This window comes from Argopecten irradians, chromosome 16 (genome assembly GCF_041381155.1).
Source record: "Argopecten irradians isolate NY chromosome 16, Ai_NY, whole genome shotgun sequence".
In the NCBI taxonomy this organism is placed as follows: domain Eukaryota; kingdom Metazoa; phylum Mollusca; class Bivalvia; order Pectinida; family Pectinidae; genus Argopecten; species Argopecten irradians.
In genome coordinates this window covers 4,648,677-4,674,382 of record NC_091149.1, presented here as the reverse complement: position 1 = coordinate 4,674,382, position 25,706 = coordinate 4,648,677, and the positions used below count along the sequence as shown (strand labels likewise).

Here is a 25,706-nt window from a genome sequence, read left to right as displayed (position 1 = left end):
TCGTTTTCTAATTTTACAGCTGTAGATGCACGCTATGGTAACCATCCAAATTAAAAATAAGTTATGAAAATTTGGAATGGACAATTTAATTTGCCTACTAAACTATAGAGCCATCCTTGAACAAACTTAATAATTACTGAGAATGTGTATGCACTTCCAATATATCTTTTTAATAATAGGAGAAATGTAGTTTGCTCAAGGATGCGCTCTATGATTTCTTGAACAAAATTGTCAAAATTTCAATATTTTCATCATTAATGCATACTTCGAGTGGTTACCGTGGCAACTGAAAGAACTAGCTTTACAATCAAATTAGGGATATACTAAATAATAATATGTCAAATCAAACAATTCATTTTCTTTTAAAATGACAATTTTGAAAATTTGCTGATTTGGGGCCCAAACCATTTATACCGGTATAAGTAGTCCTTTCCCATTTAATTTTACATTCAACATCCTTAAAGATGCTCCACCGCTGACAAATTGTATTTTTTCAATATCAAAAACAGAAGCAGGCGATTTTGTATTTTTCTTCAGTTACAAAAGTTACTTATTTTACACCATTACCACCATTGAAAAGTTTGAGCTTCTAATTTTACTTCTAGTTAAAAATATGAAAAATAATTAATTGGATCCCGAAAAAATTCCGTGGCACTATATCTTATATAGAATGAAGCAATTATTGCGCATGCACCAAAGGCGAAATAGATTATTTAATGTTGGTTTTTTTGTTAATTAGGCATATATATACACGATTAAATACCAATTATTGTTCAAATGATGAATATTGTTTATGCTCTGTCGGCGGTGGAGCATCCTTAAACTTCTGTCTTTGCATATTTCAGAGTTGTCTCCCCTGCAAGCGAGTGAAACTCACACTGTTTACTCTGGTATATATGACATTCCGTCCACAAACAAATGATGTTGAAATCAACACCTACCCACAAGGGCAGATAACTATGTAATAAGTTGGAATATCATTTGAAAATGTTATAACGCAAAAATGTTTTTATCACATTTTATTTGTTAAACATCGCACAATAATCACACTCATTCATTCACTATAATATTCTGATTTATATATTATAACATCAGGTGGAAGAAAAGAGTTTTTGGTCTGAAAGTATGATAGTCACATCTCAATTGTCAAAATGTGAGGTGTTCGGCAAATTCAAGTTTCATGATCGATTCATAATAACACTGGCGAGTCACTGTTCCATTTCTTGGTAAAATTTATATATTTTTTTTGTTCATACACACTTGTATAATGATTTATACATACTGTCAAAACCAGCTTTGTGTGAACTATACTTGGTCAAATACCACACAAAAATTTTGATTTATAGTATTGCTATATTCCAGATCTATCTCTGTACACACTAAATAATAGATATTTTAAACATGTGGAAAAGAGATATTACATTCTAAAGACTATTCACGAAAAATTTTGTCTTTGAAAATCCTCATAAAGTTTTCATCTACGAAAATCCTCCAATGTAAAGTTTTCAGATGAATACCTTTCAAAGGTAGTCATGATCACATCAACGATACAAAGTGTCTTAACAGAGGTCCCGATAGATCTTTCATCCACCCACAACTATAATGGTCAGTTACTGTGGAAGTGAAAGCAGTGTCTGTTGTCCTGACGGTAAATATGTGACATTTCGTGACTGGGACATTTGGTAGGCTATTTCCTCTGCAGCCTCAAGTTTACGCAATTCAATTAATCCTTCACCGGAAATCTTGAAGGCCTTGGCTAATAGTTCAGCTCCCTCGGAATCTCCCTGTGCCTGAATAACAGCTGCCTCTCTGTTCATCTCGGCCTGTAAAAAAAAATGACAGGTGTAAAATTTCCTCTAGAGCCCTATTCATCTGTTTCCGAGTCATTTTCAACTAATAATTTAAAATACATATTTTTTTCCTATGTACTTATTTCATATACAGTGGACCCCAAATAATCTTTTTTTTAAATAATTTATTTTTTATTTCATTTTCATGTGCAATATACTACATAATAACTTAATACTTTCATTCTTATTCACATTCAATATCACTATCACTCTCATTCTCAAACATCTTACTCATATCATCATCATTATCATCATCATCATCATAATCATAACCATAATCTATATCATCATATCAACATTATCTTCATCATCACCACCACCATCACCTTTATCATCATCAACATCATTATTATTATCATCATCAACATCATTATTATTATCATCATCTTCATCTGATCATCATACTGTCATTTATCACACTTCATACTCTCATCTTATATTAATCATTCAATAATCATAATTCATAATCTGGAAAACTCTTAACTGAAATATCAGGGAAACAGCAGATTACTGTAATAATAAATATTCACTAAGAACACATAATTTGGCCGTCCGGATCGACACAGTCCCCTTGTACTTACTATATAAGGAGAAAATATCGTGACTTGGATTTGGACCTTGGACCTCCGATGATTGACCCAGTTCAGACCCCTATACCAATCACAACTGCTGTAAATAACTTACCTTTTCTACTAAGTATCTTGATCGTTCAGCATCCTGCTGGGCTACTTGTTTCATTTCAACGGCTAGTGTAAACTCCCGGCCAAATGTGAGATGAGTCTACAAACAAAAGTCAAATAATTACTTTTTCAATATGGTACTGAAAAAAGGCAATAGTTAATTTGTTCCTTTGAAAAATTATGATTTTAAAAGAAAATTATCAGATTTTCTAAATTATACATAATATAGAATTATACATTATACAATTATTCATATACAAGAAGCCTGACATATACTTCAAAAAATCAAAATGAGATAATGATACTGAAACAACACAGCCATTAAATGACAGGCCAGAGTAAACTAGTGGCTAAAACGTGTATCCGTACCAGTGAAATATCGTCGAGAAGAACACCGAACTGACTTGCTCTCTCCATCAATTCTTCTCGAACCTTTGTTGACACCACCTCTCTCTGTGTGATCATTTCACTGGCATCAAACTGGGCCTAAAAATATATTCAAACAACTCAGATTATTCACCAGACATAGGAAGGTTTTAAGGACTCCTTACCAGTTACTTAATAGCTAAAGAATTAAAAAAAAAATGTCTTTACAGTCACACAAGTTTTGACCCCATTTCTTAAACGTCAATAATGGACTAAAATTTTGACAGACAAAAGGTGAATTATAAAAAGTCACATGAAATCTCTGTCTCCGGTATTAAAAATCACTCAATATTTTTCGAAAGAAAGAAAAATTGGAAAATATTGCTTGGTGGTGAATGCAGCTTTAAATTCAAATTTCACATCTAATTGAAATAATAATCAAACAAGAGGCCAAGGGGCCTGTATTTCTCACTTGAATATTGCAATACAGAGTAAGAAAGAGTCTGGAGAATATTGCCTGACAACCCTTTAAAAAGCCTTCAGACTTCTCTGGGTTTGCTAATGGTAATTTATTTGTAATAATCCTCCACTGGCACATAAGAGTTATTAATGGATTTTTTTTTTAATATTTCAGTTGTACTGACTTTCATTTAACTCATTCACCCCTAAAGACACATTTGGACTCTTCCATACAAGGCTGGAACAGTTCATTAAGAATGTTCAGGGGTAAATGAGGTAGAATTTGACATTCAGTGATTAAAATCTTCTGATTAGTCTGCTAACAGAATTTGAAAACGTACCACTACAGCTTTTAGCACTTCATTCGTGATGGAGGGTAAGACCCTTTCATCGTAGTCCATTCCAATGTTTGTGTAGATTTTTGGGAGCTGAGCACTCACAGGTCTGAACAGAATTCTGAGAGTAATGTTAACATTCTGTAAATCTGCAAAACAAATATCATAAATGTTTACAACATACTTAAACCAAGAATTTCCCAATACTTAAAATAAATTTTTCTCCCTATTTTTTCATGTACATGTCACTAATGCTATAAGAGCACCTTGACTTTAAAACTGCAGTTTGATTTGATAATAACTTAATTTGCCAAAAGTGACACAAATTTCAGAACTTCTGGGGGTTTAAAGTGAATAATACTAACTTCTAAACAATATTTTTCTCAATAGTTGTCCATTGCTTCTGACTGATGTAAAAGAGCAACTTAATTTGACCAAGTTTCAGTTCAGTCGGATGTGATAACTTTGTCAAAGTGAACTACTGATATAAGTTTATATACAAATGTTGATCATGACAGCCCAATAATAATGTTGCCTGAAAAGCACCAAGTACACCTTGTTTTACTTTCCTCAACAATCATTGAAAGCGAAACTTGCAATTGGACTTTTGTTTATATATTCATAATTTGATTTAATTAACTTGTTACCTGCATTTTTATTGGCTAAAAATTTTACTTAATTATCAGCCTGTAAAGGAAAAATTGGCGTCGCCGTAGGCGTTTTTAAAGTCGCTTCTGATTGAATAAATTGAATCATAAGAATTAATTTGAATAGGTCTTTTATGTTACGGAGATACCACACAAAAATCTGAGTGTACTCTCATCATCTCATCATAAACCGCTTTGCGGTTTATTTAATTAGTGTACACTCAGATTTTTGTGTTAACATAAAAAAATTATTCAAGGTAATCCTTAAAGATGCTCCACCGCCGATAAATGATATTCATTATTTGAACAATAATTGGTGTTTAATTGTATATATGTATGTCTAATTAACCCAAAAAATGATATAAAATAATTTATTTTGCCTTTGGTGCAAGAATCAGTACTTCATTCCATATTGGATATACTGGCACAGAATTTTTTTCGGGATGCAATTAATTATTTTTTTATATTTTTAACTTGAAGTAAAATTAGAAGCTCAAATTTATCAATGGTGGTAATGGTGTAAATTAAGTAACTTTTGTAACTGATGAAAAATACTAAATCGTCTGCTCTTGTTTTTAATAGTGAAAAAATACCATTTGTCAGCGGTGGAGCATCTTTAAATATATAGTTGAAGGTGAAAAGAAACATGATTGTCATGACTTTTGTGTATAAATACAGACTGTGATTGTTACACTAATATTACCTTTACTTCCTGTGACCACAGCTATATTCCTTGGCCTTGCACGGATGTCAAATATGATTGGTTTCTGGACCCATGGAATCATAAAATGTGTTCCTTCTCCTACCACTTTTTCCTGCACTCCCCTGAACCTGTCAAATATCACGGCTCTATGTCCTCCATCAACTGAAACAGCCAAACATGAAGTACTGAAGCATTGGTGTGACAAAAATTAAGTTCAATAAAGGCAACTACTGTATCGTATTCACCGTAATAACCAGGGCAATCAAAAAATTGTAACAAAGGGGGTGCTTATTAGTGAACCAAAGTATAAGTTGAGCACGATAAAATTCAGCCATATTTTCAGACATCGCGAAATTTGCTGGTCCCACGGATATGTCTGACAAAATTTGACTTGGACACCTATTTTAAAATCTGAAGTCGATAGATATGGTGTCTCTGAAGTATTACGCAAGTGTCGAACCTGGCAAAAACACAATTTACATCAGATAATCATGAAAACAGCTGCCTGGATACTAATAGCAGGAAGTTATGTTTACTTCAAAAATTCGCATCAATGTTCGGTCCAGCAAAAATGCCACGCAGGAGCCTATGAATGGGAATAAAAAACATTTTTCTCAATGTTAACAAATACTTGTCTTATCGAGTCAAACAAAACACCAATGTAAAATTAATAAAATTTCACAACGTTTAGTACTTGCTTTAAGGACTGAAGATTTAGAAGAAATGTCTTAAATTTTCGTTAAAAAAATATGATAGCTCATGAAATGACAGAATGCATGCTCGGAAACCTGCGCACCTTCAAGCTACATCAAAGGCTGTGCCTGCAGATATCACAGGCAAATCAGTCGTCGCCCAACGTCATGGTCAGGGTACAAACATATAAGCTCCTGCGCCGTACTTGACCAAAAGCCAGTGTGACTTATCCTTTTCATATACGTCCTTGGAGATATATTATCATGCTCTGGTTCACATACAAATTATAAAATACTCGCAAGTTTATGTAATATGGGATATAATGCTGATGTCAGAGGCGTCAAATGTTGTAAAACATGCCATAGGATGGGGAAATTTATTCAACTAAACGAAACACAAACGAAACACAATTTAGTCCATATTAAATGGGTCGAATTGACTAACGTTACGCAACACACCAGTTGACAACACTGAAGGTTTTACACTGTTAATTTACATCCACAGACTTGTTAATTGATATTGCACTTAGTTTATCATTCATTACAACGTGTCATTTTAGATGTTGAGATAGGTTCCTAGAAACAATCAGCAAATTTCATCAGAAAGTTTTCTTACCATTGTAAAGTGCAGTATTCACAACACTCGCTCCGACTGCAAGGCCTAGGCCGAGGGTGCTTAATGCGTTAAATAACTTTGACATATTAATAAAAATTAATTAAAATGACAACTTGAGATGATCTGTGCGATATGATTTGATATGACAGTAGCCGGCAAATTATTCGTAGACTTTATGATGTAAGGTACCGTGTCCGCATGGCTCCCAGGGTCAATCAGACAGAAACTAATTTTGAAGTCGGTTGAAGGTGCGGCGTCCGTTCCGGATATATCTATGAAATTTTTGAATATTTATAACAATATATGGAAACTTTAATGTGAAAAATATTTTTGAGAACACTATTACCAAATTGTTAAGTAAAATCACGTAAACAAACGTAATAAAATTATCTGTATCCCATGTTATTCAATAGTCCGGATATTGATATCTGGAAAGTTTGAGCGTTTAATTTATTAGTCCTTTCAAAAGGAAGCGGAAGTAAAGTGTACTCGCATGCGCACGTGTGCCTGACGCAAAACGTGGTCTGCCTGTGCAACAACATCATTTCCCATAAATTCTACAATTTCTTTCATACATTTCACATCGAAACAAAAGGAGCAGGTAAGTAGATAACACTGCACTTCTACGATTAACTTTTTACTTCCCTTCATGTAAATGCTCTAAATTAGCTTGGTGCATATCCGAAAAGTGTGCCGAATATTATTTTGTCGTCAACAAAGTAGAAATCGAAAGTATCTTATTCTGCCATATGTACATATACATGCTGCAGATTACATTAACATGTGCCATTGTTTATGATGAACTTGCATGAATGGATACCTTAATTTCCCAATAAATGTTTGATATAAAATTTCAGTTTCTGACTGTCTCAGTGCCACAACTATGGCAATGAGTTCCAAATTACCTTCATATTCATCGTGAGGCATCTGCAAATAATCTCACAGAATTTCAACTACTTGGATTATTAACTAATTTGATTAAATATTTTCAGAACTCAACAAAATTAATAACAATATTTATATTATTGTAAGTACTAATATGCTGAAGACTTTTTATATTCAAGTGTAACAGGATTGGACTGGGTCGACCATCATCGGTGACCAGGTAGCTCAGTCCGTAGAGCACTCGGCTAGTGTTCGGAGGGTCCCGTGGTCTACTGTCAGCAAAGGCAATCTGTTTGTATACATGCGTTACGCATATGTGTTTTTAATTAGACCAGTGGTCTTGGTTGTTATAGAATGGCCACGGCAGAAGGTGACGCAGAAATGAAGGATGAGAAGCCAGTCACCAAAACAGAAGTAACTGATGATGGAGACCAAGTGAATGGAAAAGGAAGCGAACAAGTTAAAGAGGCTATTGGAACATATGCTGTGATCCCGGAGGATCCACCCCAAGCTCCCTTAGGTCCTCCTAACAGCCTAGAGAAAAAAATTATCAAGCAACTTGAGGTACAAAAACAGAACATATTTTGTTATCTATGAGTTTTTGTTCTTCAGCAATCAATATAAAATAAGTTTAAAATATGTGTATATTTAGTTTTGCGGTTCATGAGATATTTAAATAATGAAATTATTAAATTTGCAAAGATGTCATTAAAAGTGAAATTTAAATATTAGATTATGAAAGTACTCAAATTAAAGTAGCAATACATTAATGTACGTATCATTTTGATGTAAATTTCTTGATTATGAGAATAATTTAAAAAAATGAAATCCTTTCTGAAGTTTCAGTAAGTGATTGTGATTTTCCTATTTAAGTTTTTGCAAAGTACAGAGTTATCTTCCTTGTGAGAAGGTATCAATTGTGATGTCAAGGTCATTACTTTGTGAGCACATGCAATGTTATACTCATGATGTAAGAATCAAATGTTAATGCATATTCTATTAAATTATTGGATGGAAATTCTTTTATTTTATTTTATTGTAGTATTATTTCGGCGACATGAATCTACCGAGAGATCGCTTTCTCCAGGAACAGATTAGGGAGGATGCTGATGGATGTATCCTTAAATCACAATAAAAATTGACATGCTCACATTTACGTAGTAAGGCTGAGCTTTTTAGCTATTTTGATGACCCATGGAAATTGACTATATGCTGTTTCTGGTTATTTATTTAATATATATATATATATATACTGTCATTTTATTGATCAGAGTAAGGGTAGATTGACGTTTTCAGCTTACATGTTGGTTCCCTAATAAGCCCCTTCCTCTTCTTTGTTATGATTTTTAGAGGCGGTGCTGATTACGGTAAATATAGTATGTGCAATATACATGTATACAAGATTAAAGTGAAACTATATAAGCAATTTCATCAACATATTTTCCCATGCTACAACACGCAAATAAGATATAATGCTTTGAATAAGTGGACACCAATATTTCCAATATTTCATCTTAACATAAACCTCAGGGGTATCACTTGCTATTATGACTAAATTCAACAGATTGAAGCAGCTCACATCAAACCTAAAAATGATTGCAACGGCTATAAGGAAATGTGATTCGGGACTCCTTGAGGTATGTATGATAAAAATATCTAATGAGTTAATATGAATATGAAAATACAAAGGAGTTCTTTACTAATACATGTAATAGATAAAGATAGCAGAGTTACTGTGAAATATAATTTGTCAAGTTATCTCCCTTGATAAATTATTGTTGTTCATGCATGTATAATAATGTTACCAAACTTATTTCATATTGAATTATTTCTACGGTTTCATGTCTTACAATAGGTAGAGTTATCTCCCTTGATAAATGTCGTTTATGGCAATATGCATGTATGATATATAATGTAACCAAAATTTTTTTCATAAAGACTTGTTTCTGTGATTTCATGTCATATAATAGGTAGAGTTATCTCCCTTAATAAATGTTGTATATACATGTATACAGTAAACTAACTTATTTCCATGATTTCATGTCAAACAGATCTTTAAGAGCCATCTAATTTTATGTTAGGGGCTCTTCCTGTATGCCTGAAATTTTTTTTGCTATATTTGCAATCTCTAATCGCCAGCAAAATACACTAACTTTAACCTAGGTTGGTTGACAGAAATACACCAAGTTGTATAAAGCTGATTTTTTTTTATAATAAAAATTGATGTCTAATGATTTTGCATGAGAACTGATTAGATCATACCTATACAGCTTTCATTGGATTAATATTTATCTTAAGTCCCTTGAAACAGGATGCAACTATAATGTTTGTTTCTGTCTGTGCCACTGTTTTCCAGTACTTGTACAGCTCTGCAGAGTTAAATTTGGGGTCAAAAGGTCATCTGCAATGGTCACTGGTACTGTAACGTCAGCTTACTACATGTAGATGAGCATATATAATGGTACATATAATTAACAATTATGATAAATAACAACACTTTTATTAGTTCTAAACTTTTTAATTTTGTTAAAATGCTATTGAAACAGTTTCGTTTTTGAACGATGTCTTTTCAATACACTGAAACAAAAACATGACGCTTACCTGACGATATGCTCATCAGTCACGGAGGGTAAAAACCCATCTCCACCTATTCGAATACTCGGGTTATTTGCATATTTTCTTCTGGAAAATGACCTATGCAAATAAGCGGAATCCTCTGTACTAAAAAATAGGTTACGATCACTATTATAGCTTGCGAGGAACAGTAGGGGAGACATGAATTGGTTCAGCAATAATCAGGGTGCTTGTTTTTATTCAAGAATTTAATTATTATCTCTGCATGTTTGTGTTTGGCTCAGGTCAGTAAAGATGGAGTTTACATGAGGAGATCACCAGACGTGCCACTTCCAGAAAATACAGAAGACAGACGAGCTGAACTACAGAAAAAGACAGTATACGCTGTATGTAAAGACCTACTTTTCTACTTATTAAATACTGGACTAAAAAATATATTTTACTGTATCGGTACATTAAAAAAAAGAACCCCTAGGCATTCTATCTGTGAATGTCAGAGTATTTACCAAAGTTGATTTCTTTGATGTCTTGAATCTTATTTAAGATTGATTTTCATAATTAAAAAAACTCCTGATGATATTTGGATAAAAAATTTACGTAAGTGGGTAATAACTAATTCAAATAACTAGTGAGGCTTACTGATTTTATTAAAGACTGAGTTGGTATCAGAGTGATAAAAAATATTTTTTAAGAGAATAAAACTGTCCCAAATTTTGATCCTAATGAGTAAGATTTTACTTTCCAGAAAGGATTTCCTGCTAATATTTCACTAGATAAAATCATCAGCTTCTTCGAAGAAGGACATGGTCATGTGGATACCGTTCAAATGAGGCGAGACCAAAACAAAAAGTTCAAGGTCGGTATTAAAACACCAATCATCCTGATAGACCATTATCATTTAATCAATTTTATTTTCATCCTGATTCAATATTCTACTTTTCACTGGAACTTTGACATTAGTCACTCATCCTTAAATATTTACATTTTCACATCAATCCCACTATATTTAACCTTACCAATCAGTTGACTTTGGTCAGCACATGAATTGCCATCCTCTTTGACTTTGATGTCATAATCAGTATGACATCACAATTATCATGCCAGCAATCAAGAAATATGGTTGTCGAAATGGCTGCTCCGTCCTTGACAATAATGAATTAATTATTTCCTGAGATTTTATCCTAGAACTGTTATTAAATGTAAAAATAAGCATTGAACTGCATTCAGTTGGCAATTATGGCAAGTATGAATGCCAACTGAACAACAGCAAATTGAAATAAATGCAGGTCTTTGCTTAAACATGCTCCACCGCTTACAAATGGTATTTTTTCACTATAAAAAACAGGAGCAGACAATATAGTATTTTTCTTTAGTTACAAAAGTTACTTACTTTACACCATTACCACCATTGAAAAGTTTGAGCTTCTAATTTTACGTCAAGTTAAAAATATGAAAAATAATTAATTGCATCCCGATAAAAATCCGTGACACTATATCCTATATGGAATGAAGTACTGATTGAGCATGCACCAAAGGCGAAATAAATAATTTTATATTATTTTTTTTGTGTTAATTAGGTATATATATACACGATTAAACACCAATTATTGTTCAAATGATTAATATCATTTATACTCTGTCGGCGGTGGAGCATCTTTAAACATCCCAAACTAAAAGTTTTGCCTGATACAGAATTTTACGATATTTAGTCAGAAATGTTTTTTGTTTTTCAGGGATCTGTGTTTACCGTGTTCCAGTCCCAAGCAGACGCCGACAAATTTCTCGCTGCATCTGAAATCAAATTTCAAGACACGCCTCTGAAACGCATGTCAAAGTAAAAAACAACTTTCACTTAACTCTTTATTTATTTCTAACCATTTTATGCATCCGTCTTAACCTTAGATATCACTGTTGACTTGTAATTTGTTGTGTTGTTTGTAAATTTTAGCAAAATATGCAAAACAAATGTACATTTTTGTTGTTGCAAGTCCACAGGGTTCAGTATACATTTCTGTTACCAAATAACCATGCCATTATGTTTACTAGTGTTTATAGCATGTAGTAGGAGCGCTGGTTTGACCAGATGCGACTTAACATAGGTATACACATCACGTCCTTTTTGACCTGGACAGAACAATGGCGGCCGTAGAGTCAACAGTGATATCTAAGGTTAAGATGGATGCATACACACTTTATATCTAAGTTATGTTTAAGTACACCTAAGAAGTGATATATACTATAGGCAAACAAAATATCACTAGTTTAACCAGAGTCTTAAACATTTAAGTTGTAACGGTCCATTGTACCTTTATGCATAATATTGCTTTGCAGCAATTTATATTCGTAATTCCTATTTGCTCGCAAATTTTTTGAAAATCAGTTGGTATAGTACTCTCTAGACTTGGATTTGAGGTGTAATCAGGATATAATTGTTTTACAGGCAGTTGTACTTCACTCAAAAACAAGAAGAAAAGAAGAAAATTAAACTAGAACAGAACCAAAGAAAGGCAGAGTAAGTTTCAGGTTCTACTTTCACTTTCCAATAGTTTAATACTGAAAGAGATAACAATAAAAAAATCTACTTTCACTTTCCACTCAATCAATACTGAAAGAGATAACAATAAAAAAATCTACTTTCACTTTCCACTCAATCAATACTGAATGAAATAATGAGAAATAATTCTACAGTGTAAAAAAAACCCAGAACCTTCTCAAAACCGATCTCCTCTAGAAACCAAACACGGATGCCATGTATGGAATGAATACCTTTTTATTGATAGTAAATAAAACTTCCCAAAACCGATCCCTTCCAATTCCGAATACCAAACCGATTTTGAGTTCGGAATAGTCAAATATAACTGAAATACATTTCTGAAAACTGGCCTTACCTGAACGACACTGATAGCTTGCATTGAGTTCGGAATAGTCAAATATAACTGAAATACATTTCTGAAAACTGGCCTTACCTGAACGACACTGATAGCTTGCATTGAGGTCTGATCAACCGACCGTAATATACCTGTATCCATAGTTGTCGCATGTCATGTCCGGGGGCATGTATACAGGTGTGAAGGCTATAGGTATATGTACATTATATTTAGGAGTACGGTTAAAACGGCCCCAATGCAATAACGGCCCCAGTTAAAACGGCCCCAGTCGAAACGGCCTCACTTTTATATAGGAAGATATAAGACAAAGCTTCTGACGGAACACATTGAGATTAATTAAAAGTAAATTTAAATGAATGAACGTGTTTGTTCACTATCTTATTAAAGATGGTTGGTTAGGTTAATAATTTAACTCGGAAATTACTTATACTTGTTTAGTAGGAGTTTTTGATATTTTGACAAACGAAAAAATATTGATTATGTATGCGGTCCATAAGTGCAAATTATGTACAACATATGTAAAATATACAATTTATATTACAAAAGAGATGGAGAGTGATTCATGATTCCATAGAAATTAAATTTCCTGCCAAACATCTCAACTTTTTAAGCTTTTCTGAACTTTTCTTAATCTTTCATTTTGTTGCTATCGAAACAAAAGGCCTGTAAACTACATGTATATGTACCATAACTTTTGATATGCATCTTTTTATAAATCCCGTAAAAACCTATTGATTGAACATCGCTAATATAATTGTGATCTATATCATTGTTTTCTTCTGATGGATTGCATCTTTATTTTTATGGTGTTTGATAACTTAATAAATAACTATATACTTGTATGTATATATTCTTAATCTTTTCGTCTATCCGTTGCGTAATATGATTACCATATAATTAGGTATACAATTTGACAAAAATACGTTGTACAAAAGAAAGAACAAAACACAGCAAGAAAAACTATCAAAGATATTAAACAATTTCAATGTAACAAGCATTGTAGAATATCTAGGCATAAATTCTACAGGTATATAATGAAATGATAAGTTACAAATTAGTGCCGTGTTTCGTATTTTTCTATCATTATAATGTACAAGATAATACATAAATTCTTCAAAAAGAAAATAAACAAAATCAGCGCTGAATATACAGATGAAATAAACATATGTTCCCCTTTTAATCATTTTTTTGTAACGGGGCCGTTTTGACTGGGGCCGTTATTGCAGTGGGGCCGTTCTGACTGGGGCCGTTTTTACAGTGGGGCCGTTTTAACTGGGATTCTATATTTATACCTTAGATGGTGGTGTAATTATTTAATCATTTTTATTGTTTAGGTATTTAACGTAGGTCTACCACGTGACACGGTTTGTTTACTATAGTTGGTAATAAAAAGAAACTTTCGTATTCAATTTTGAGAGTCTCACACAGGTTATTTATATGTAGTTGTTGGATAACGTAAATTATCTGTATGAAGAGCCAAAGCCATGTATTGTTTAAGAAAATGGCCATGTCATATAATGACCGGCATCAACTGATCATCTTGTAATTAGACCATATTTGATTTGATTCTTGACCTAACTGTAAGCAATCGGCCATATGTAGGTTAGTGCAGACGAGAACATCCCCAATAACATTCATGCAACTAACTACATTTATAAGCAGTAACAAAGTAAAGATAGTTGTAATCCATTTCTCTTAAGCGTATGATTCTCTCTTTTGTGATAACATTTACTTTATTAGTTAATATTGGTTGGTTATAACGAACACTAGGCATACAGACAGTACAGTATTTCCGATCAGTTAAATCCGTATCGTAATGATCAATATTCGCTTCACTTCTCCAAACTGAACCCTCTTTAAACCGACCGAAATTCTATGCACCAACTATGTACTTCTGTCCTTTCTATTCCTTTTTATCCCCGGTATTCCCTTTTAATAGAAGATAAAGTATGTGATGTAGAGTTAGATTTATGTCAGAATAAATATTTTTGTAGTAAAAAGAGGAGGATTTAAAATAAGACTGAAAGATATACCTTATAACAGTTTGCTTTCCTTATATATCTTTTATACATTGTATTTTATAGAGAGGCATTGAAACGCCAGGCAGAAGAAAGAGAGGTAAGTTGAAATCCTATTATTAGCTCACCTGGTCAGAATACTCAACAAAATTTAATTTTTGTGCGTGACCATGGAATAGGGTGGCACATTTAAAGTTACTCATGTCTGAAAATAAACACAAGTGAAAAAGTTGCAGATAGTATATGCCATACAGACATTTCAGGATTACATTAAAAGCATAATAACATCATTTCAGTCTTTCTGATAAAAGGATAATAAAAAAATAAAACTTTTACCCAATAGTATAATGCCATTAAACAAAGCAGAGTATTGAATGTGTTGACGTTGATTTATCTTCAGATCAAATATTTAAAAAAAAAAAAAAAAAAAATGGGGGAGGGGGATTCCATTGCTTGATTTGCCCAGGATATTAAGGAAATCAATTGGTTGAAGAAATTAAGAAAATATGGAGATTAATGAAATCTATTGTTTGTAGAAACTCAAAGACACCATTACAAAAGGAACAGTCCTCCATGTGGACGGAATCACTAAGGAGGAGACTGAGAGAGAACAACTCAAGAACTATTTCTCAGACTTCGGGACGATTGCTTGGGTGGACTTTGACAGGGGAGATAAAGAGGTAAAGCTTATCTGAAACATCTCGGTCGTTTCAATGAATTCTATTACAGCGTTCTCCGTGGCTAATTTTCGTCTTTGGCCTTTCCTTGCTGAATTGTGCAAAAATACAATAATTTAACTTTAAATTCTTCTGTAATGGCCAGAACAAAGATACAGCCAGTTCAAAGATTAATATTGTAATTTGATAAATACCCAGTTAGTATGCAAGACAATTCAAGATACCATATTTGACCCAATAACCGTCCAGGACATTTAAAAACGGAAAAAAAGGAAATGGTACTTAATTAGATGAAACTATAACAAACCTATACAGTTTAAAGTTTTGGTTCTATGCCAAGGCAAGTGAAATGAGGCCTCAAAAGAGGGAGGTATGCTTTAATATGGGAGTTTGGTGCTTATTGGTTCGAATACGGTACATTTTGTTCTGTTGGATTTAAGGCAATACTTGAATGAGTAAATTTTATGGTTGTTTTAGGGATGGGTAAGGTTTGAAGGTGAGAACAAAGCCGTTGAAGGTCTACAGGCAGCCAAGGACGCAAATGAGGGTAAAATTGTCATCAATGGGGACGAGGTCACGTGTGATGTATTAGAAGGTAAGAATGCTTCAGTCAATACATTAATGTTGGAGAGCTTTTGAACATTTAGTCAAAACCTGCCCTACTGTATGAAGACCATCTGCTCATTAACACGAATTTCTAAGGTCACACATGACTAATTTCCACAGAATTTAATCATTTGGCCATAAAGACTACTTTGCTTTACAGATGCTCCACCGCTGACAAACGGTATTTTTTCACTATGAAAGTTGTATTATCATAATCGTGATATTCATGTTTAAAATCATGATTTATAGATGCTCCACAGCTGACGAATGGTATTTTATTTCTTTCAAAAACAGGAGCAGACGATTTAGTATTTTTCTTCAGTTAAAAAAGTTACTTACTTTCACCATTACCACCATTGAAAAGTTTGAGCTTCTAATTTTACTTCAAGTTAAAAATATAAAATTCCATGTCGCTATATTCTATATAGAATATTTCATATATATTTTCATATAAATATGATTGGGCATGCACCACAGGCAAAATACATTATTTTATTACATTTTTTGTGCTGATTAGACATACATATACAAGATTAAAAACCAATTACTGTTCAAGTGATGAATATCGTTTATGCTCTGTCGGCGGTGGAGCATCTTAAATCCCTTCGGTGGTCATTATTTATAGACAGTTGAAACTATCCAAAATCCATCGAAAACAAAAGTTACATAGTCCAGGTAAATGCTAGCTTGAAAAAATACTCATTTAGAGCAATTCTGTAACCCCAGTAAATATTATCTGTATCCCGCCATTTGATTACAATGACTAAGGAAAAATGTTAATAGCTAGAGAGATTAAACACTGGGCTAGTTATTCAAAGGACTCAAGTTTGTTCATTAGAAGAGATAGTTATTCAGTGCTATTCGACCATGTTAAGTCTGTTCATTTGCATCAATGCTAAGATTTATGCAAGTTTACTCACAGAACTAAAATTTCTAGGTAGATTTCAAAAAAAAGTTTGGCATTTTCTGACAGAATTACAATTTCTAGGCAGATTTTGACATTTTGGAAATTTAACTGTAATCTAAATGTATATTTTCAAATGTTTTGTGAGTGAAGAGTGACATGATGGTTTTTCTTTGCACAGGTGAAGAAGAATTGGATCACTGGAGAAAGATATTTGACGAACTCGCTGAAAGACGGTCACAAAACAAACAAGGAAGAAAACGAGGCCAAGGAGGACACTGGAAGGGACCAAGGGTAAGTTATCATCTCATTCACCCCTGAAAGCCACAATTAACTCTTCTGGTTCAATGGCTGGAAGAGTTCATTTTGAATTTTCAGGGGTGAATGCATCAAAATCAGGTAATTGGTGGCCAACATTTATAGGGATCATGGAGGTTTAGTTTTAGGGTTCTGATGATGTAACAAAATAAATTACAAATAGGAATCATTGTGTTGTTTTATCCAGATACTATATGTCCAGTTATATTTGTGGGTGGGGGGGATTTTATTTGAAATTATTGAATATTTTGCAATTCGGCTATTTTAAACAGTATTTCCAATATACATATTACTTATCATTTCAAGGATAACATATTTGTGATCATGTCAATGTACGGTGGAATTGCAGATTTGGAATTGTAGACTTGTAATATCCCAACAATTTTAAACCATATTACAGTTGATATGGCAAGAATTGCAGCCATCTTGTGGTAACTACAAGGTGCTTTGTGTGAAAAGATAAAAAGTACTAGTCTCTATATTTCATACCATTTATTCTGACATCATTTGCAGGAAAAGAAAAGGAAAGAAGGCAAAGACGATGAAGGGGGCGCAGACAGTGATGATGACGAATGAGAGGATTAATTAGTAAGTATAAATCGTTACGCAATCTTTATTACACATATACATGTTCCTCATAAAATCTATAGTTTACGTCGATGCAGCAGTCCATCTCCATAAATCATAAAATCACTTCTATTAATACTTCTTATTTCTGTCACTTCATTGGCTTACAGATAAATTAATTATGTGAACATGATGAAACTTATAAATCATGTGCATTCATGAATATTTTCCGTGCAAAATTTTGATATTCAATTTTCATTTATTGTAGGTATGTTAAGTGAGGTTGGATTTTATTCCTGAAACAGATTCAGAATCAAGATGACAAACAAATGAATTGAGGGATTAAGAAATCTTGAAATGCCAGAGACAAATCGATACATTTCATTTTTGTTCCCGATGTTTGCTGTTATGCTTACAAAGCATATGTGAGTCCACACAGTATTGATGTTAGCCTGTGGGTCAACTATTCAGAGCATGACAACTATGTCCGTTTTCGTTTATTCGGAACAACCAATTTGACCATTGTTAAAGTCATTATTTCAAGTATAAATCCTGACGGAAGTGCAATTGTTGATGCAGGCCTATGAGGGCTTTGTCATTGCTCGTTTGAAAACAATATAAAAATACCAGATCAGTCTTTAATTCATTAACGAACAATTAGAATTACGTACAACCAGTCAAACTGTATAACCGAAAACGGGCCTATACATAGTTTATTGACAAAAGAAATGTTTTGATTAGAAGTATGATATTTTTCTATTGTAACTAAAGGCTGTTTAAAAAATCATTGACAGAAGGCATACTTTAAGAACCTTTTAGTAGTAGATATACTTCCAATTTGTCTCCAATTTAGAGTTCTGTTAAAATCAGTAATGGACACATTTCATTAAGATTATTTGTCATTCTTAATCTCAATTGTAAATGATATATCTTGACGATAAAAATAGTTCTTCACATGTCCGAGAGCATTCTATTTGTGTTATACATGTAATTTATAATAGCATATTTGCAAAGAGATGATCTGAAACCAGGCAAAAGAAATTACTCGATGAGGAAGTTAAAGGGGTCAATGTTGTTTAAAAATTTTGTAAGCAAATTGTGTTATTTCTACATGTGTAAATGTATCTTGAAATTCAAATTTTGTTTCACAGAAGTACACTTAAGTTTGCTTAAATTTCTATTACATATTATGTAATTTTGGTGTGAAGGGAGTTCAAAGTGCAATTACGCTGTACATAAAATGTGTTTTAGATCTTGGTATCCTTCTCATCTGACACCAGATCTTGTCTTTGATTACTAGGAAGTTATGCTTTTATCAGGTATTCTTAGACAAAACAATATTCCAACCATGAAAATTCAGTATAAAAACCTGATGGCAGTAATCTGCTGTTAAACTCTGAAAGATGATCTTTGCATTTTAAATATTTTGTGTGAAGGCCTCAGATATTTATGGATTCGCTGTCATAATGATGTTATTGTTTTATTGTGTAAACATGGATCTTAACTTTCAATGGATATTTTTTCTATTGGTGAGAAGTAATTGTTAGATAAGAGACTTTTAATATTTCATAACTTTCACAAATATTAAGACTCTTTTAATATTTCATAACTTTCACAAATATTAGGAGACTTAATATTTCATAACTTTCACAAATATTATACATTCATCAGTCATGTCAATTTGTTTTACATTCATTGATAGGAAGATTAAATCATGGTTAAAAAGATCCATTGTTTTAGTTGTTTGTACTTGATTAATCTCAGTGTTAATTACCGTATTTACCATTATTAGCATCCAGAGCGCTTACATATTGGTGCCTATTACTGCTAATGAAGCAAAGTAATGATTAGGCAAACCATTATACAACGTTTGTTTGCATTTTATCGTACTTGTTTGATATCGCTGGGGGGAATTTATACGGCAAGTCCACAAATTGTGAATTTGACGTCTTGAGAGCGGTACGGTAGATATTAGAATGGTAGTTATGTTTGTTTTGGACAAAAATATTTTGTAAATGCATGTATACGCATAAAATAATTGGAAACCTACAAAAAAGTATAGAAAACTGTGATCGAGTGATTTTCGGAGGCAGTACTCCACTACTACACAAAAGGGACCAACTCGTACCCGGCCGAAAGGTATAGTAGGCCGGGTACGTGTATTCGTTCTACCAGATCGCTTACATATTGTAACAAAGTGGGTTGCTTATCAAAGAACCAAAATGTAAGTTGGGAGTTATGGAAGAAAAAAAAAAAAATGTTGCCAAGATTTTTGCTCTTTGTCATTAATCGGTCACGGTTTACATTCATATAATCATCATTGGTTTGTATAAGATTGTCTATGGTCAGAAGAGATGAGGGGTGCTAAATGCGGCGAATATGGTAAAGACTGACCTTTATTTATGTTTGTAGTAATGGCATCAGTAAATTTCACAATGAACCTCCATCTATGAGGCATTATCGAAAAAGATGTATAATTCTACTAATAGACATCCGCCTCTATAAAGGATTGAATTGATGATAAACAATCTTATTCAAATTTTACTTCTGTTCTACTACCATTGTATGATGCTTTACGATACTCACCAATACAAGTTTATTACGTATGTAGATTGGAAATCAGTTGGTATTTAAGCATTGATGTTACTATTTTTTAACTCCATAGAGGTATGAAAGAAATTTTGTTCACAAAAGTTTGCAAACAAAATTTATTATACATTCAATACCTCTATGAAGTTAAAAATAGTTACATCAATGCTTATAATTAATTTTTCAGCCTACTTGATAACATAAAATATGTTTAAATGTACAATTCCATTGATTTTCCAATGAATTAATTTTTCTAAATCAATACGTAACGTCGACGTCTCTATTGTGACGTCATGAATACGTCGGATTTTCGCGCTATTCTCGGAATTTTGTTTCATAGTTTATGAAGAAAAAGAATCTGCCAATCAGAGAGTTGGATTTTTTTTAATAAAAAAAACAAATAAAAATTAATTATAGGCTTTTAAATATGACTTAAGAAACTCTTGTTGATTTATAGTTGAAAATTACTCTTTTAATTTGCCAAGCAGAAATTCGCTTCCAAAGTGGCAAATTTGGCAAATTTTATATGGTCACTGTCTGCCATGTTTTGCTTGGCTTTGTTCCAAAATAGAACCAAAATCCAGAACTCGGGACCAAGAAAACCTAAAAGTTTAAATTAAAGAACAGAGATAAAGATGGCCACGTATCTGCCGTTTTCATGTACAATCTATATGGACAAAGAAAAAAATAAAACCAAAAACAAAGAGAAACCTACATATGAAATCTGAGAGAAATCCATTAAACACATAAACTGGATCTTACTGGAAAATCCAATATGTCTACCTCCCGGCCAACTGGTTGGCTTATTCCAAAGCGCGCCTGCATGGTCTAAGGGAAAATTGAGAGACATATCCTCTCAGTGTTAACAAACTTTATTGATCAAAATCCTAGATAGGGGCTTGTTGATGGATCAGTCACAATATGCAATATGCACTACTAGAGCACACGGGGACCCTACATATAAATTTTAAGACATTTTTTATGTACTTGAGAAATAGCAGAAACAAGCTTCAACTATTACAATTTTGATAGATCGGTCACAATATGCACAACTAAGGCCAATAGAAAAATTCCTTCGGTACTCTCTGAAAAACATCACTAGATGGCTGCATGCCTGTTGGCCATATTTTTTGACAGATCGATTCAAAAATGCAATACTAGTATGCAAAACAATGGTCCATAGGGAGCCTATTTATGACAGATCCCGTCAGTGCTTTATAAGTAATAGTGATAAAAAAAATCAATTATCAAATCTAAGATATCAAATTAAAGATGACGGCCATTTTACTGACCGATCAGTCCCAATATGCACAACAATGGCCTAGGGAACATATGCATGGAATTTAAGAAAGATTCCTTGAGCGCATTATGAGAAATAGCGGTAACAAGTTTTAACTGTAAAATCCAAGATAGCTACCTGTCGGTCCCAAATTGAAACAAATCCCTTCTGTACTTCCTGACAAATAATGGTGACAATTTTCAACTAACAAAATCCAAAATGGAAGCCTGTTGGCCATCTTGTTGACCAATCGGTCTTAAAATGCAATACGCACAACTAGGATCCATGGGGAGTCTACACACGTGAAACTTGAGACAGTTCCCTGATGCATTTTCTGAGAAAGAGCGGTAACAAGAATTGTTAACGGACGGACTGCGGACAAAAAGGAAATTTAATGTCCAGTTGGTGGGCAAAAAAATCTGTCCTGAGGTTGTATTCCAAACAAATATTGTAAAATATATGTTTAGATTTAGATTTTAAGAGTTACTTTTCACTACTCTCAGAAATGTCAGAATGATATGATAATCATATTTTTTATCAGCTGCTTTTGTCATTTGGCTATTTACACTCAATTATACAATTAAAAATGGTAAAAAGAGAAATTGGTTTATAATGCTTAATACTTTAATTGGACAAGTATAGTATAGAAGTGCTTTAGTAGGTCAAGCATAGCAAACATATATAAACACATTAATTATTTCAAGATCAATTTTGCCTAGAAGACACCTAATCATGTTTAAGATTCGGTGCCCAATTATTCAAAAGATGATTTTAATAACATTTTAACAACGATGTTGGAATGAACTGAAATCGTTCTTTTGTAATGCTAACTGGACGTTTTTACAATATTCTTTATCTACATGCCTATTGTTGAGAAGATACAAACACAGATTCAATAAAAAAATAATTAAGTGATTAAGCTAATTACCTTTCGGAAAACCAAACTAACATCTTTTTGCGAGTAATCTCTCCTAAGCTTAGTAATCCAGTTTTTGGGAAGTGATGGACCAGTATATCGTTGTTTTAGAATACAAACATACTGTTTAGGAGCAGTTGCAAAAAGAGGTATTTCCCGGTGTGTTTCTAGCTACAGAATTCAGTTTTGCACATTTATTTTCATAGCAGTTGCAAAAAGAGGTATTTCCCGGTGTGTTTCTAGCTACAGAATTCAGTTTTGCACATTTATTTTCATAAAAAATGCAACTAGAACTGTAAGACAATAGCAATTGATTTTATCCCCGTTCTCCTTTATGTTTCCATGGTAAACGTTATTGAAGCATGTGGTATGTCAAATGATAGACATTCATGTATCGCGAGCCAAGTTACTTTTTATTCTTTTATTCCGATATCGGAATTGACTTTCCGATATCGGAATTAGAATTCTCGATATCAGAAATTCAATTCCGATATCGGAAATTCTAATTCCGCTATCGGAAATTCTAACTCTGATAGTGTATTAGAACAAAAATTCTTGATATCAGAAATTCTAATTCTGATATCGAAAATTCTAATTACGATATCGGGAATTAGTAAATTTCCGATATGGGAAATTCAATTTCCGATATCGGAAATTCAATTCCCGATATCGGAAATTCGATTCCCGATATCGGAAATTCTCTCTACTCATTATTTGCATTGCAGATTATACTTCATTTCCGATATCGGAAATTGAATTCTCGATATCGGAAATTGAAATACCGATATCGGAAATAGAATTACCCATATCAGAATTTGTTTTCTTATTTCCGATATGGGAATTAGAATTTCCGATATCGAAATTAGAATTTCTGATATCGGAATTAGAATTTCCGATATCAAAAATTAATATGAATTCCCGATATCGGAAATTGATTTCTCGATATCGGAAATTGAATTCCCGATATCGGAAATTAGAATTTCTGATATCGGAAATTGAATTTCTGATATCGGAAATTAGAATTCCCGATATCGGAAATTGGAATAAAAAGTAACTTGGCTTGCCATATCATGTTACAAAAATGTAACAAGTTTGACACATTTGGTCAAAAGGGGAAAAGCTATTGGCAAAACCTGTGTTTAGTGATTCGTGACCTGCTTGACAAGTTTACATTTACTTCGCTAAACAAATCTGACCGTTTACAAATAGTCCCTAGAATTTCTGCCAAGTTTCATTGAATTGATCCAGTAGTTTTTGAAGTGAAGCGTTAAAAGTAAGCTAATAACCATTGAGACTTATCAAACTACCCAACTCGTGAAACATATAAATAGTTAATAGTGAATAGCCAGACATAAACACATTAAATGCGTTCATTGGCCTTCCAAAAGTTCTTGCATATCAAAACGACAGTTACGTTCTGTTTACGTTGTAGTTTTGACCATTGAAATTATGGAAAACCCCCGTGTAATTTGTTTTTAATAATTCTAAAAATAAATTAGCCTAACTCTTTACAAGAAATTCTAACTCGGATATAGCCAGCCGGGAGGGCGTTTTCGTTTTATGATTGTTATGATATAAATTAATTTCTTCGCGTGCAGAGTGGTTTTGATTGAAATTTTTTTTTCTATTTCATAAGAAATTATACTGAATATATTAACACAATTTCTACCGACTTTGGCCTTCCTTTGCAAGACTATTAATTTCTAAACAAATACTGTTTCGTCATAGGTATGCACCTTTAATTAAATATGATGTTATTAAAATATTTAAAGGATAATAATCTCTTTAGCAAATGATAGCAATTCCACATTGAAAGTGTTCCTGAATTTCTAATTTCATATTCCATAATGAGTATTAAACGTTGTCAAGCAAAACCAGTGAATTGAAGGCAAGTGTTCTCCTTATACATGTCTGTTCTAACTGATATAGAAACTACATTGGGATGCTCTAAACTGCTATATTGTTCAATAGTATTATCAAAAACAATTTTTAGGTTATATGTCCTTTGCTTTTTTTGTGCCACTCCAAAATACGATTTCAGTTTTTTTTCTTCGAAAATAAAAGTCAACAAACTTTGAAAATGCAACAATGTCTTATTTATTAACTTCCTAACAATACAAAACTAAATGTTTAAAACAAAGTCAACGCCGTTTTTGGAACTAGACAATACAATTATCATTCTTAATAAATGTTTTGCTAACTCTGACACTTCGACTAAAGCAGTACTCCAGAAGGAAATATATTTAGTTGGTACTTAAGTTTGATACCATTATTGTATTATTATACGGATGCAACTAAATTATATAATTCTATCGCTTGATAATTGATGATAAAAGGGAGAGAAGGAAATTGAATGTACAGTAAAATTATAGTAAAAATGCATTATTACAGGAGTCGTCTTCAGAACAAATAAAACATTTGTCACATGTTTTGACGACGTAACTCGCCTAGATACTAGATGTAGTGTTATCGAATTATTTATACATAATAACCAGCAGTATCTAGGTATAACTTAACAAAGAATAGGTATTATCTATTTCAAACTACTTATATAAATTAGACGTGGACTACTATGGAATTCCGCTCTTAGTTTGTGTCATATCAACAATAAAGATTATGTACATGAATCGTTATCATGGAAAACTCATTTCTATATAGTAAATGGGGATAGGATTTGTAGCTAGCAATGTCATAAACATACAGTACATATAACATCAATGAAAATGACTGAGTTATCTGTCGTTATTCTTCTTCGCACCACTAGATGTCACTTTCAAAATAATATTCATCAGTGCAACCTAGCGGAGAAAAATGCACTACGGAAGATAATCCAGTCTCACAATGAATGACCTTTGTTTTACGAATTGTCATTGTTGATGGACAGTGAAATGGGTATATAAAGTCATCAACTGAAATCTCTCGCGAGATTCACTCCTGCGCTTCACAGATCACTGTTTACGAATTGTCATTTTTAATTAATGACGTCACACAATTATATCTATATCACAAGTCAATAGAGCATTACTACATCCGGGTCACTTGTTACCAACCGCACGTGGTCCTTGTTGGAATTTTGATGGGAGACAGTTGTATAATAGGATCTGAAATACGAAATAACACATAGTAAATTTAGGTTA

The 25,706-nt window shown here is 32.8% G+C and overlaps 3 protein-coding genes across 8 annotated transcripts in view; 1 reads left to right on the top strand and 2 right to left on the bottom strand.

Moving 5' to 3' along the window:
- Window positions 1–1,004: 1,004 nt before the first annotated feature.
- On the bottom strand, window positions 1,005–6,578 carry LOC138310364 (prohibitin 1-like). The gene is made up of 6 exons (XM_069251554.1): window positions 6,349–6,578; window positions 5,041–5,202; window positions 3,697–3,839; window positions 2,900–3,016; window positions 2,535–2,630; window positions 1,005–1,823 (listed from the first exon to the last, which is right to left on the bottom strand). Exons 1-6 carry the CDS (start codon window positions 6,431–6,433, stop codon window positions 1,611–1,613), a joined length of 816 nt encoding a protein of 271 aa, XP_069107655.1. The 5' UTR covers window positions 6,434–6,578; the 3' UTR covers window positions 1,005–1,610.
- Window positions 6,579–6,816: 238 nt separating this feature from the next.
- LOC138309986 (lupus La protein homolog) lies at window positions 6,817–19,512 on the top strand. 2 transcript variants are annotated; one of them, XM_069251134.1, is made up of 14 exons: window positions 6,817–6,949; window positions 7,587–7,797; window positions 8,276–8,348; window positions 8,764–8,870; window positions 10,092–10,193; window positions 10,553–10,663; window positions 11,541–11,641; window positions 12,248–12,319; window positions 14,780–14,813; window positions 15,250–15,393; window positions 15,868–15,985; window positions 17,082–17,194; window positions 17,732–17,806; window positions 18,054–19,512. In XM_069251134.1, the coding sequence occupies exons 2-13, from the start codon at window positions 7,588–7,590 to the stop codon at window positions 17,792–17,794; spliced, it is 1,248 nt and encodes a 415-aa protein (XP_069107235.1). In that variant the 5' UTR covers window positions 6,817–6,949; window position 7,587; the 3' UTR covers window positions 17,795–17,806; window positions 18,054–19,512. The 2 variants fall into 2 exon arrangements, with proteins under 2 accessions (XP_069107235.1, XP_069107236.1); XM_069251135.1 differs by having other exon boundaries at window positions 6,844–6,949; window positions 7,569–7,797.
- Window positions 19,513–24,642: 5,130 nt separating this feature from the next.
- LOC138310380 (uncharacterized) overlaps window positions 24,643–25,706 on the bottom strand; it is a 34,801-nt gene continuing 33,737 nt past the window's right edge. For all 5 annotated transcript variants that reach the window (XM_069251581.1, XM_069251580.1, XM_069251582.1 and 2 more), the window contains one exon: window positions 24,643–25,670. In XM_069251581.1, coding sequence (XP_069107682.1) covers window positions 25,605–25,670 — 66 coding nt within the window. In that variant the 3' untranslated portion in view covers window positions 24,643–25,604. The remainder of the gene's footprint in view (window positions 25,671–25,706) is intronic.